This window comes from Mustela erminea, chromosome 16 (genome assembly GCF_009829155.1).
Source record: "Mustela erminea isolate mMusErm1 chromosome 16, mMusErm1.Pri, whole genome shotgun sequence".
NCBI lineage: Eukaryota > Metazoa > Chordata > Mammalia > Carnivora > Mustelidae > Mustela > Mustela erminea.
The window spans coordinates 76,454,650-76,468,241 of NC_045629.1; the positions used below are offsets into that span (position 1 = coordinate 76,454,650).

The following is a 13,592-nucleotide window of genomic DNA, read 5'->3' on the forward strand; positions in this document are numbered from 1 at the left end:
GATTGACGTCCCCTGCTCTCTCTCCTAGTCGCTCTGGGCTCATGGCAGTCCCTGGCCCCCTCCGCAGCAGTTCTTGACCCATCCATCAGGACCTTTGATGTTGCCCACATCAGCGTTGCCACCACCAGCAACTTCTCTGATGCCAGAGACTACTGTTTGTTGGGTAAGAGGAGTTTCCCACGGCTCGCTCACCCTCAGGCAGGCGGCTGATTGTGATGGGGTCTCACAGAGTGCTGCTTACGCTCCTGATCTCAGAAACCCATGGGAGACTCCAAGATGACCTGGAGTCCCAGGGAAGGAAGGGATGGACCTGGGGACAAGACCCGGGGTGGGCCTTCCTCTGCCGTCTGCTCATCCCCCTGCAGGGGCAGCCCGTAGTCAAGGTTTCCAAGGGGAAAAGCCAGCCAGAAAGGGAGCAGCGTTGAGCCAAGTCAGAAGACAGTTGTCAGGAAGGATCTAGGGGTCTAGTCTGAGACAGAGGAGATGAGCAGAAGTGGTGACAACTGTCCTCCGATTATAGGTGGGCCATGATGGCAAGGAAGAAGTATAGTTGTCCTGGCCAGGCTCTTGAGGCAAAGCTAAGACCGAAGGGTAAAACTCAAATTTCAAGAGTCTTTCTCAGGGCAATATAAAGAAGCTTTGTTTATTACAAAGCTGTTCACAAATGTATACTTCTTTTAGGGGTTTTCTGGTCAGTAGTATTTAAACAAAAGTTAAATAATAACTTGATAGAGATGTTCTACAAAGATTTTAATTTCTACAAGAGCCTGAGATTGGATAACATTCATACTCTTCTAATTCTTTGATTCCATGAATCACCTCACCTACAAAGTTAGACAGCAATATGCACATCTAACAGAAAGGTCATATATGGATGTACAGGTTGTGCACTGCACAACTTTGGATGCTTCAAAAACACAGAAAGAGCTATGAATAAGTCTTTTACACAGTTCACAGCTTGCCCAAGTGAATGAGTCAACATCAGCTTCACAGCAGTTCCTAGGTCTGAAAAGCCTGAATGCCATAAATAAATTATCTAGTGCAGGACCTGGTACACATGGGAAAGGACATAATCCCTGGTGGGAAATAGTGGGCATGATGGGGAACTGGAAAGGGAGATGAAGCTGAAGAAGAAGGCAAGGGCTGGAGCATGGAAAGCCTTGTCTGGTATGACTTAATCTAAGGCTAATGAGGAGCCATGGAGTTGCTTCAAACAAAGGAATGGTAAGAGCATATTTGTGAATTAAGTAAACCGTCAAAAGCCTGATTTTTGTGTGGAAAATAGATTGATGGGAGAGTTAGGTTTCCCCCAATGACAATTACAGTCCTAGTCCCCGGTACAGTGCCAGGGATGTATAGTAGGTACTCCAGTGAATAAATAAGTGATTGCATAGATGGATGGGTGCATGCATGGATAGATGAATGCGTGGATGGAAAGACGGATGCATTGTTGGATAGATGGATGCATGGCTGGATAGATGGGTGCATGGATAAACGGATGGATAAACGGATGGATGGATGGATGGATGGATGGATGGATGGATGGATGGCTAACTAGGTGGATGGAGACATGGATAGATGGATGCACAGGTGGATACATGGGTGCATGGATGTATGGGTGGATCATGGATGGATGGATGGTTGGTTAAGCAGATGGTTGGAGACATGGATGGATGGATGCATGGTGGATAGAGGGGAGGACATGATTGGGTGGATGGATGCACGGATACATGATTAGATGGATAGATTGGCGGATGCACGACTAGATGGGTGGATGGACTGATGGATGAATAGACGATGCATGATGGGATTGATGCATGGCTGAGATGTCATCTCTGAAGCCCAAGCCTCACTCTCCTCTTATTCTGTAGAATGTTCCCGTCACCCGGCCTGCCTCGTCACCACTCTGCAGACCCGACCTGGTGCTGTGAGGTGTGTATTCTATCCTGACGCCCAGATCTGCACACACAGCCTGCAGGCCCAGAACTGCCGACTTCTGCTCCGTGAGGAGGCCACCCACATCTACCGGAAGCTGAGTGAGTCCCAGCCTGTGCCTTTGCAGCTCTTCCTGGGTGTAATAGCTGGGAGGGACTGTCCAAGAGCATGGTGACTTGTGGGCAATGGCTTTTGAGGGTCTCTAGAAAAAAATGACCAAAGTTATCTTGGACCAGGTGGCATTCATTTGGGAGGAACTGAAGGAAGGTGAAAACCCTGCTTCTAAGCTAGAGCTTCTCTGGCCACCTTTATTCATTTATTGGAGTTATAGAAGCCATTTGGCCTTTGAATTCTTAGTAAATTAATAAATAGACCATTTTTGGTCACCATTTTATAGTTTAGAACATTCTGTCACATACCTTATCTCAGTTGGTCCTCACACCAATCCCATGAGGTGGCAAGATAAGGGGTTTATCCCCATCTTAGAGATCAAGGGACTGGCCCGGAGAAGCTACTTCTCTGATTTTGCCCATCTAGTGAAGACAAGAATGGGTGCTTGGAGCCAGGTCTCCTATCGCTAGATACGATCTGCTCGCACAAAACCACATCATCTAACAACCCTATCATGGTCTGGAGAGGGCTGCTGCTTGTGGCTCAGTTTCATTTGAAAGCATTCAGTAGGGTGTTACATGTCAGATGTTGTGTTAGGTGCTAGGGATACAGGGGAAAAGCCAACAAGGGGAGAAAACATAGAACTCTAAGAAATCCTGGAAATCCATCACTAAGTGCGGTAGGTAAGACCTGTGTAATGGGAGACATGGGAGCTGGAGTCTGGGGCAAATCCCACCCCCCACTAAACATGCTCATGGGATGAAGTTAATGACTTTTTAAAACATTGCCTATTTCTGCCATCTGATCTTCTAGAGCAGAGGTTGGCTAACTTTCTCTGAAAAGGGCCAGATAAATATTTTAGGCTCAAGGCATCTGTTATAACCACTCAACTCTGCCACTTAAGCAAGAAAGCAGCCACAGAAAATACAAAGATCAGTGGGTGTGGTTGTGTTCCAATAAAACTTTATTTACAAAACCAGGCAGCAGCTGGATTTGATCTCATCCAGCCTTAGAGCCCTGGCCGTCCCCAGGCCTGTCTCGATCCAGTGGTATCCTCTTCTGGCCTCTCCTCCACCTCAGCCTTTGGACCATGAGAGTGCTGCCCAGGCCTGGGGGTGCTTGGGTTCCTGTATGCTGTGGTCACGGGCCTACAGTCTCAGATCTTGTCTACCTAGACACTCACAGCGTTCAGTCGAGTTAGCTTCCACTAGTGTATTTCACTCACAGCATAGCTAATCTGCATGGAAATCCTGCTGCGGGGAGAGGCCTCGCTTTGGGGTTTAGGTTCCATAAAACAGATTAGACTGTTTCTCTGTTAATTCTGTGTAACTCAAGTTCAAGGTTAAAAGCTCATCTCGAGCTGAAGAGGAGAGCCTGTGTGTATATACACAGACATTGTCTGCACTTTGTGCCCACATATAGCTCTGGATACTTTTCTTCACTTAAGAGTCCTGTGGCCTCAATATAGGGCTGTTCTAGAAAGAATCCATCAGTTTCTGGAAAACAGTTCAGAAGAGAGAGCTGCACATCTAACATTTTTCCCATGTTGGATCTCACTCAGTCTGGGATTCACCAGGCAACCTCTGGAGGGAGGGCTGAATGCCACTGTCCCTGGGAGAGCAGGCTTGCACTCCCTTGAAGTTCGTTAGCTTTTGTATTCTGTGTCTTTGCTCCCTCCTTCAGAGGGTGCCACGTTCATGAAATGTGGCTGTTCTCCTGTGGAGCAGGGGGACAGAGTCTGAAGGTTTTGCTGTGTTGGCAGCCGCAGGCCTGACTATTGGCCTGAGGTCCTGTGATTGACAGTGAAGCCGGAAAACTTGTGAGAAGGAGCTGTGGGCTGAGGCCAGCCGTGACTTGTGACTGAGAGTAGATTAGAATGTGCAACTCTTTCTTTCCATGCTGGGTTTACACTAGCCCTCAGGGTTTTTGCAACAGAGAGAATTTCATCTCTGTTTCCAATCTTCGCTCCCTCTCTCTCTCCTTCCTTCCTTTCTTGCTCGTTCGTTCTTTCTTTCTCTCTTTCTCTTTCTCTCTTTCCTCTCTACTGTTCCTCCCTCCAGTCCCTTCCCTCACTCCCGCATGGAGCCCCTGCCCCTGGCAGGCACTGGGCTCAGAGCACCACAGGCTCCCTGCGCTTATCCCCAACATCCTGGTGTCATTCCGGCTCCACAGGGGGAAAGTGAGCATCAGAAGAACTAGGAAGTTTCCCTGTAATAGCTGGTGCGTATGACCTGAAACATAGGTCTGCTTCCTGCTGGGACTCTGCATTCCTCAGTTCCTCCCCACCATGCTCCTCGGTGGCCCGGGAGTCACACAGGGAGTCACACACCGCCCCAGGGGTTCTCAGGCTTCACACCGCTGAGAGCCCAGGCCGGATGGTTCTGTGCTGTGGGGGCCGCCCTATTTACTGCAGGGTGCTTAGCAGCATCCTGGGCCTTAACTCACTAGATGTCAGAACCGAGCATTTCTCACAGACCCTGGTGACGACCAGACGGTCCCTGGAAGTTATCACATGTCCCCTGGGATGAAATCCCCTCCAGCTGAGCCACCGCCTGGCACCCAGCTTGAGGAATGGGTAGACGTCTGCCTGTCTGTCTGCCTCCTCTCCCCTACCCCTCCCTTGTCCTCACAGATGGAAGAGGGTGTAGACGGAGCTGCAGACAAGCGGGGAAGTTCATGGCCAATAGCAGAGCCCAGCAAACCAAACACACTTGCGGGAAAGAATAAGCAATTCCCCCTTCTCTCCCACTCTCTCTCTCACACAAACAGGCAGAGGGGGCGGCAAGGAGCCTGAAAGAGAGAGAGAGCATCTCTGCACCAGCATCCAGTCCTCCCTTTGGGCCAGGCCCTGAGCCCGCTGGGGAGTCAGAGGCCAGCCTGTTCCAAGTCCCTGAAAACGGTATTTGGCACAGAGTCAGGGTCCCAACAAAAGTTGATTGACTCAATCACTGAAGGGAGAAACTGTGCAAGAGGAGATAAGAACCAGCCCAGAGAGAGGCTGCTAGGCGTGCAGTGATTAGCATTACAAGGCTGGGGGAAGGTTTGGGGGGCGGAGCTGCGAGTGCAGGCTGGCAGGTGGCACTAGCTTTCCCCTGGCAGGCTGGATGGAATCTGGGGGCCTAGAGGTGGAGAGGGGGCGTTGTGGGCAGGGGGCAGGAACAGGGCCCTGGAAAGGGGCCCTGAGCTGGCCCTTGACCCATGTGAACAGCCCTGGTCTAGCCTGGTCGCTGTCGGGGTCCAGAAACCCTTTGAATCCTACACCTTGGAATCCTGGCAGCTCCCCACCCCAGGCCCCTACCTCTGTTTTTTTATCAGTAAAATGCAAATAAGGGCCCAGGGTTCCTCCTCTGCAATTCTGAATTCCCAACCTCCTAAAAGGTAGAAAAAAAAATTGGGGGGGGGGTGAGTTTGCTGCAAACTTATTTGGTGGCAACATTTGACCTCAAATGACTGAAGATCTCATATTCTTTACGTATCCCTGTTAGTATGAGTGGTTTGTATCTGGTCACTGATGTGTTTGAGGGTGGCGCCTGACTCCAGACCGCTTTGGGGGATTGGCTGAGCCTCCCACTTCCTGTGTCTCTCTGTTCTTTTAAAAATCCCAATACTTCTAAATGTCCACCCACTTCTGGCCCCCACATGCTGAGTTAGGGGTTATGGGCCTGGGTTTAGGCTCTGCCTGGCCTCTGGGTGGGAAGAATCAGCGAGGCAACACATGTAGAGAAGGGACCCTTGCCATGCTCTACACATGTTCAGTGCCTGGTAAACATCAGCTGTATTTGCTATTAATTTTTTTTTTTTTTCACATTGAAAACTAACCTGGCTAGACTCTGGCTTCTGGGGTTGAACGTACTACCGACATTTTTTCAAGTGTGAAAAGCAGTGTCTTTGTTTGAATAGAGCACCCATGGTCATCTCTTCCCCCGCTATCCCTCTCCCCACAGACACCCCTCTGCTGGGTTTTGGGACACTGGCACCTTCTGTGACCATCGCCCCCCACGGCCAGCTGCTGGGCAGGTCACGGGCCATCCAGGTGGGCAGCTCATGGAAGCAAGTGGACCAGTTCCTGGGAGTTCCGTATGCCGCCCCGCCCCTGGCAGAGAGCCGCTTCCAGGCCCCAGAGCCCTTGAACTGGACAGGGTCCTGGGATGCCACCCAGCCACGGTGAGGATCTCGTGGAATGCAGCTCGGTGAATGCCCAGGGAACTCCCTTCCTGTTTGAATGCATCAGACTGAGACTTGGGGCACAGCAGTGCTTGAGGGGTGTATGGGAACGGTCAGCATGCTAATCAAGGGGCATTAAGGGCTCTTAAAGATAAACCCTCCAAATACCATTCTCTTGCTCCTGCAAAGTGCATTTGGTGATGGGGGTGGGGGTGGCGTGTTTTGCTCTCTGCAGTGATGCAGGGACCCAGGCTGCTGAGGCTCTGCCCTCCTCAGCATGAAGGCATTGAGGGCTTGAACTTGGGCAGTGGCAGAAAAGTGTGGAAAGCCATGGTAGTAAGTCTCCACCATGGAGACACAAAAGGAATAAGCGTGACTAATCAGAGTGCTTCCCCATGTCAGGGTGGACCCACATGATGGGGTAGGCTTTGGCTGGAGAGTAGGTGGAGAGCTTGCCTTCTCAGGGTCTACTGCAAACGAGGCTGGGGGACACGGGAAATCACCTCTTGGGCGGGTCCCATCGGGCTGCCGGTGGCCATGTCCCGGATGCGGTCTCAGCTCTCATGCTTGGGGACGCTCAGCCTGGAACGCTCAGGCCCTGTTCTGATGCAGAAAACAGCTCAGACTCCACATCCAGGGACAGGTCTGCACAGGTGCGGCAAGGAAGGGCCTAGGTCCCGAGCAATACCCACGTTCCCCGTCCCAATCTCGGGCATCCTTTCTCTGAGCTGGCAGCTTGTCCCTGGAGGTGTCCTCCATGGGCCTCGGTGGAGAGAGGTGGGCATCCTGCCGTTTCTTCCCTGTGCTTGCCACTCCCTTTCCCCATTTCCCGAAGCCGCCTAATCCTGCAGAGCTGGTGGGCCATGGCCATTGGGCCTTTGTAAGGGCTGGGGGTGGCAGGCGAGAGGGGAAGACGAGGCATCTATCTTTGGTTGTTCACCTGGAAATCATACAATCTGCCTCCCCAGGGCCAGCTGCTGGCAGCCAGGAACCCAAGCGCCCGCGGCTACCAGAGTCAGCGAAGACTGCCTGTATCTTAACATGTTTGTCCCTCAGAACGTGGTGAGTTCGGAAACCCTTGACTGTCTACCCTGAAAACTGCCCTGTTAGACTCCCCCCTGTCCCCAGAGCTGCCGGGATCATTCACCCCCTCCAGGCTCTGTGCTCCCTGCGCTGTCCTCGCCGGTTCTTGGCTTCCTGAAAGCCTATGTGGTCAGGAGGAAGCAGAGGAAGTAGAGGGTCCTTCTGGAACCACAGGGCCTCACCTGACCCTCCCCCATCCTCAGGCCACCCCCATGGCAAATGGGGCACGACTGTCCTGGTTCAGTTCTCCAAGAAATCTTCATGAGGGCCTGTGTCGGGGGACACCGCTGTGGGTCGGGGGGGGTAAGACAGAGAAGTGACAAACAGAGTGGCTGCCCTCAGGAGTTACACTGTGGTGGGCAGGGCAGAAACCAATACGCAAATGATGATTGAACAACCATGGTGTGGATGAGACTCTGAGGAGAAATAGAGGAAGGGACACGGTGACGGGAGGTGTCGGGTGGTGGTCAGGGGCGCCACCTGACCGGGGTGAGGGGCGGGAGGTGTGAGCCAGACAAGTGGATGAGGGTCAGCGATGCGGCGTCTCTGAGAGGGGGGAGACCCACAGCTGGGGAGGATGGAGCCTGACTGGGGCTCGTCTGCCGGTGAGGAGACAAATCAACCACACCTAGGGTCTCTCTCCTTGAGAGACCCTAGGAGTGACCCCTGGGGGTACTTCCGCTTGGACTCCTGTTTGGGGGGCAGTTCCGGAGGGTGAGGTTGGGAGCTGTGACCCGGACAGGGTGATGCCCCGATTTAGAGCCTGGACCGGCCTAAGTAGCAGCCACGAGCCTGAGGCTCCACGTTTGAGTTTCCTGTTTGGGAGGAAGGTTCTGAGGGCATAAAAGCAAAAACGGATGAGTTTCAGAAAACATCAGTTTCTGGGGACGCCACCCCAGTGTGGATAGATACAATGATGCCCCGGACCGTGCCACAGCTTCGTGGTCCCCTGGCCCACTAGCCACGAGAGGCCGCCTCCCTTTAGATGTTTGACCTCAGCAAGCTGGTCTGAGTGAGCTTTGTCATGAGGCCCCCCACAGGTGAAAGTTCTCGTAGACGGTGCTACTATGAGCAGAGAACCCAGAGCAAGGGAGACAGTGGGTCCCCTCTGCCCAGCTCTGGTCTCCCCATACCTGCGATGCCAGATTGAGGTCTGGCTCCCAGCTAAGGTGCCACTGACCCCTGCCTCACCGGTGTAGAGAAGCTAATTGTGTTCCATGTGCGCCGGGTACTGGTTCTGAAAGGGGGAGAGAAGGAGCCTCTGGCTCATACAGTTCTTGCAGGAATTAAGTAAAACACTGTATGGAGACTGATGAGTCACTAGGTGGCTGATGGGGACATTGGAGATAACTGAGTGGGACAGAGACCACATGTAAAGGGATGAGGGTCACTCCACCTGCAAGTGACGGCAGACCTGCAGCCCACTGCCTGGAGCTATGCCGTCTTCCAGCACCCCAGGCCTGGCCCCGACTTTATTCTGGAAGACTGTCTGGGTCCTCTGTGGTGAGTCCTTTCAGTTTGGCCACCCTGCCTGAAACCTGTCCCGGCCATAGAGAGCTACTCATCACTCACCTAAGGGACGTGGTGTCACAGATGGGAGGGCCCAGGAGAGTGTGCTGGGAGGGGGGCTGAGCCTGGAATTCTGGGTCGGCCCCTTCCTTTCTGTACGTGCTTTTTAAAAGTCATTTCACAACCGTGAGCCTCGGTATTCACACCTGTAGAATGGAAGTGCTTGTAGTCCTTAGAGTATCTGCCTCCGGGGTGGACCTGGGATGTGGCAAGACTGTCTAGCTCCAGGTGATGGGCTCCTGGTCTGCAGGGGCTGTGCCTTCTGCTCACTTTGCAATGTGAGCAAAGTATTTACTTCATGACCCTCAGCTTCCTTCTCTGTGACAGCAGGCTTACTAGCATGCTAGGGCTGCTCTGATAGGGTTCCACAGACCGGGTGGCAAAACAACAGAAAGATTATTTTTTCAACATTCTGAAGGCTGGAGGTCTAAGATCCAGGGGTCGGCGGGACTGGTTCCTTCTGAGACCGCTCTTCGTGGCCCAGGGATGGTTGTCTCGTCCTCCCTCTGTGTCTACATGGTATCCCTTCTGTGTGTGTCTCCATCCAAATTCCCCCTTCTTCTGAGGATATAGTCATATTGGGTTAGGGTCCACTAGCTTAGCACCTCGTATAGGATGCTCTCCCAAATTCAGTCACACTCTGATTTCGTAGAGTCAGGAATTCAGCTGTGAACTTGAGGGGGACACAGTTCAACCTGTAACATAGGACTAAGTGTACCCACGTGGAGGAGTTGACAGGAAGAGTTGTGGGTAGGCTCGGAATCTGGCACCTTCTTGGGAAAGGTGCCCTCACTGAGCTCTGGTGGGTGAGAATGGGTCAACCTGTAGCCTCACATCTCTCCACTCCCCACAGGCCCCCAATGCCTCCGTGCTGGTCTTCTTCCACAACACCGTGGAGGGGAGGGGGACTGAAGGACAGCTGGCCCTCGACGGCTCCTTCCTGGCTGCTATTGGCAACCTCATCGTTGTCACGGCTGGCTACCGAGTGGGTGTCTTCGGCTTCCTGAGTTCCGGTAAGTCGCTGGCGTGGTTGGGGATTGCCGACCCCCTGAGCTGAGGGCCACTCTACGTGTGGTCAACCCCTTCTTCCCAAAGCCCCATCCCTTCAGGGCCCCTTGGCCCTCCTCCAGCTGAGCTGAGCACTCAGTAGACTGTCCCACACGCCCATGAGACCTTCCAGCGATGCTGACACCCATACCGGAGAGTAATTGTTGCCATTGGTTGATCTTACTATGTGCCGGAGCTGTTCCGACTACATTATGTGTTGTATCTTGTGGTGGTGGTGGTGGAGTGTGTATGTGTGTGTGTGTGTGTGTGTGCATGTGTGTTTTGAGGCCCCAGAAGGTTAGACACTTGCTAGCATCAACAGTCAGGAAAGATCAGAGCCAGCTTTCACCACCAGGGCTGACTGGCCCTAGGGAACCATAGTATGGATTATAGTGCTGGGCCCACAGGGGCACCATTTGACTCCACGTAAGGGCTGCCTCCGTGATGTTTCCCGTTTCCTCTTTAATGCCAGCCTCGCTTGCGAACATCAGCCTGTCCCCATCTAGTCGCAGAACTGTTTGTCTCATAGCTTCCATCCGCCTTCCTCACCAGCACCCGGCGCAGAATTGAGGCCTGGATAGCTCCCCTGTCCGTCTTTTCCTCCGTGTCCAGCCCCTCCCAGTGGTGGGACACTTGTCAGACCGCCACGGCTGGGGGTAGACACGCAGGTCTGGGAATCTGGAGAACCAATGGCCACCTCTGCCATTCAATATCTGTGTGACCTGGGCTAAAACCCTTCATTTCTGAGTCTCAGCTTTCTCCTCTGTAAAATGGGGACAATCTTACCCAGCATCCACAGTTCCATGAGGCCGTAGGGAGGCTGTACATGAGAAAGGGCTTTAGATGCTACAGTGGGAACCTCCAGATAGGCACTGAACTTCATCTCTCTTCTCGAAGGATCTCATTTAAGACCCAAACGCCTTACGTGCTAAGTCAGGATGGGCAGGTGGAAGGTAGCATGGTGAGAATAATGAACTCATCTAGAGTGTGGGTGAGTGGGTAGAAATTCCAGAGTGCTGGGGAATGAGGGCTGGGTGCACACGTAGCATGAGCCGTTGAGTGCCAGGAAGAAGATTCTAGGCATGCAGGACAACCATGAAGCGGGAACCAACTTCAGGCAAAATACGACCAGATGCCAATGAGGGAAATGTGGATGGTGCACACATTTCAGATTTTCCTTCAGTAGGACCAGGGTCAGCTGCCAGAGCAACAAAAACTCTGCCTGGGTTTCCTTTCCTTTTTGTGAACGTGGGACTGATGATGATTTGCTAAGTCCGTAGCTCCCATCTCTGAAGAGGCAGGTGAAATTCGGACATCTTGAACGTGCTCTTGAACGTGGTCAGGTGGAACGTTCCACAACGTGGCTGATGCCTTGTCTTCGAGCCTTTCTGGACAGAGGGGAGCGAATTCCCATGTTACCCATGCCTGAGGGGCATGTAATCTTATTGAGAATTTGTGTGCTTCTAGGAAGGGAAACTCATTCCTGCTGCTGGCGGAGTCAGTGTCAGGGGAGGCAAAGGAAGTTTCTAGAATACCTTCTGGAATGCCCTTCTCATTCCTGACCTGGAGCGCTGCCTGTTCATTGTGCTTAGAGCAGAACTGTCAGTGAGAGGGGAGGAATGTTACACTCAGCAGTGCCTGCCTCTACCAGACGTCTCTCCTGGATCGCCTTCTTTCCTCTCATGGCAGCTCTGTGGGGCCAGTACCAAGTGGCCATGTGGCAAGTGACTCAGCGAGGCTCAGGGAGGTCGAGGAACTCCATGCGCCAGTTGGGAGTGCACTTGGGGTGTTAAAGCCTATTGGTCAAAGAGCAAGGAGAAACATCTTGTGGCTTGCTCCCTCGGAGATTTAGAAAGGGCCTTTGGATTCTCTGTTCTTCCGTGTAGAGAGCAGGATGTGTAGAGAGCAGGATGTGTCTTTTATGTCCATTGAGCCACAGACAGGTTATCTTCGCTTTATTTATTAGACTTCCTAGCTTCCCCCGCATTCCTGGACCTTTGCCTGCCTTAGCTGAGCCTCCCTACAGCTCCACTAGGAGAGGGAGCGATGCATCTGTAGAGAAACTGAGACACTGAAACGTTAGAATGCAAACACAGCCTTCCGACTGCCTGTGATCCTGGAGGATGCTCTGGAAGAGGAAGACAGTGGGCGTGTGAGTCTGCAAACTCCCCCAGTAAATTTGTGACAAAAGCCCACCATCCCCTTTATCAATTAAAACAATAGTTAATAGATTTTACCATGTAGAGTGGTTTTAAGTTTACAGAATAACTGAGCAGGAAGTACAAAGAGTTCCATAGATGCCTCCCCTGCCTCAGTTTCCCCTACTATCTGACACTGGGTGTTGATGGGGCACCTCTGTTAGGATCGAGGAGGCAACACGGGTAGGTTAGCATTGACTGAGGTCCAGAGTTTCCAGTAGGGCTTGCTCTTTGTGTCGTCCTCTCTATGGTTTCGATAAACGTCACGTGTCCGCCATTATGGGTCACGCAGAAGAGTTTCACTCCCTAAGACTTCCCGTACTGCCCTGTCCCTCTTTCCCCTTTTCCATTGAAAATACTTGGACGCTGACATTCCGAACATGGGTCTGGAGAAAGACGGGCTCCCCTGAGTGCCAGCCAGAGCCCAGGGTCCTGCAGGGAACACAGGCTTGGCATCCACGCAGCACGGGCTCTGAGGGCAGTTCAGCCAAGCTGTGGACCCGAGGGGCTCTGGGCAGTTCCTTCCCTCTGCGTCCACCCCTACGCTGCCCATCTCTCAGACGATGCTAAGATATAAGTGTGGAAGGCCGACAGCTGGCACCCTGCCTGGCACCCAGCAGGGGGCTCACAAGGGTTAAGCTCCCTTTCCTCTCTGTGGACCCAGACGGGGCTCCTGCTAGGCAGGCCTGGTTGTGGTCATGCCCCGGCCCCACATGGAGCCAGCAGCGGGCACAGGTTGCCCCTGGACCACAGCGGCTGCGATAGCCCCTGGCGTGGACTGAAGAGTCCTGCCCAGCGGTCTCTGCCCGCGTTCCCTGGTGATGAGCGTGGGTGGCATCCGCTATCGTAGCCTGCATGAACGGGGTCCTCCAAGAGCTCCAAACTCTGGAGGCAGTTTTCAAAGTGCCTGGGGGAGGACAGAAACAGAAAGAAGCTCATGCCAGGCCTGTGGCTGACAAGACAAGCTCGTGTTCTCTGTGAGAAGAGGGAGGCCAAACCCAACAGTACTTTAAGGGGGCCCTGGTTCCTGGTAAACTGAGCTGTTGGAAAGCTCATGAAGGGGTTGGTGGTGGGCGGGGGAGGCCATTTCCCTAGCCTGGATCCGGCCCGGGGACAGACCCTGGGGTCACAGGGCTCAGTGACAATCCCCACTCTGGCAAAGCACGGCAGGGAGGGGAGCAGGGGCAGGTGGAGTGGGGGGCGGGCGGTCAGGCTCAGAGGCGTGTGGGGGGGAGGGTCAGCCTGCAGGCCCAAGTAGGCTGTGCGGCAGAGGAGGGGTGCTTTGGCTGGGGAGTCAGAAGGCCAGGCATGGTAGTGTTGCCCCTTCCCTCATCATCCCCAGGGCCTCCCGAGAGGGTCTGCTCCCCTCCAGCCAGAAGAGCGGGCACAGAGTCATGTCTCAGCGGCTCTCCCCCGTAGGTGCAATTTCTGCTGCAGAAGCCAAGGCACACTCTGCAAAGAGTATCTGGGAGAATCTGCTGGGAC

The 13,592-nt window shown here is 53.3% G+C and overlaps 1 protein-coding gene across 1 annotated transcript in view; it reads left to right on the plus strand.

The window, feature by feature from the left end:
• TG (thyroglobulin) overlaps positions 1-13,592 on the plus strand; it is a 235,825-nt gene that overhangs the window by 121,907 nt on the left and 100,326 nt on the right. Inside the window, exons 36-40 of the mRNA XM_032316132.1 lie at positions 29-163; positions 1,872-2,036; positions 5,991-6,210; positions 7,179-7,272; positions 9,716-9,875. Of these exons, the coding sequence (XP_032172023.1) occupies positions 29-163; positions 1,872-2,036; positions 5,991-6,210; positions 7,179-7,272; positions 9,716-9,875 (774 nt within the window). The remainder of the gene's footprint in view (positions 1-28; positions 164-1,871; positions 2,037-5,990; positions 6,211-7,178; positions 7,273-9,715; positions 9,876-13,592) is intronic.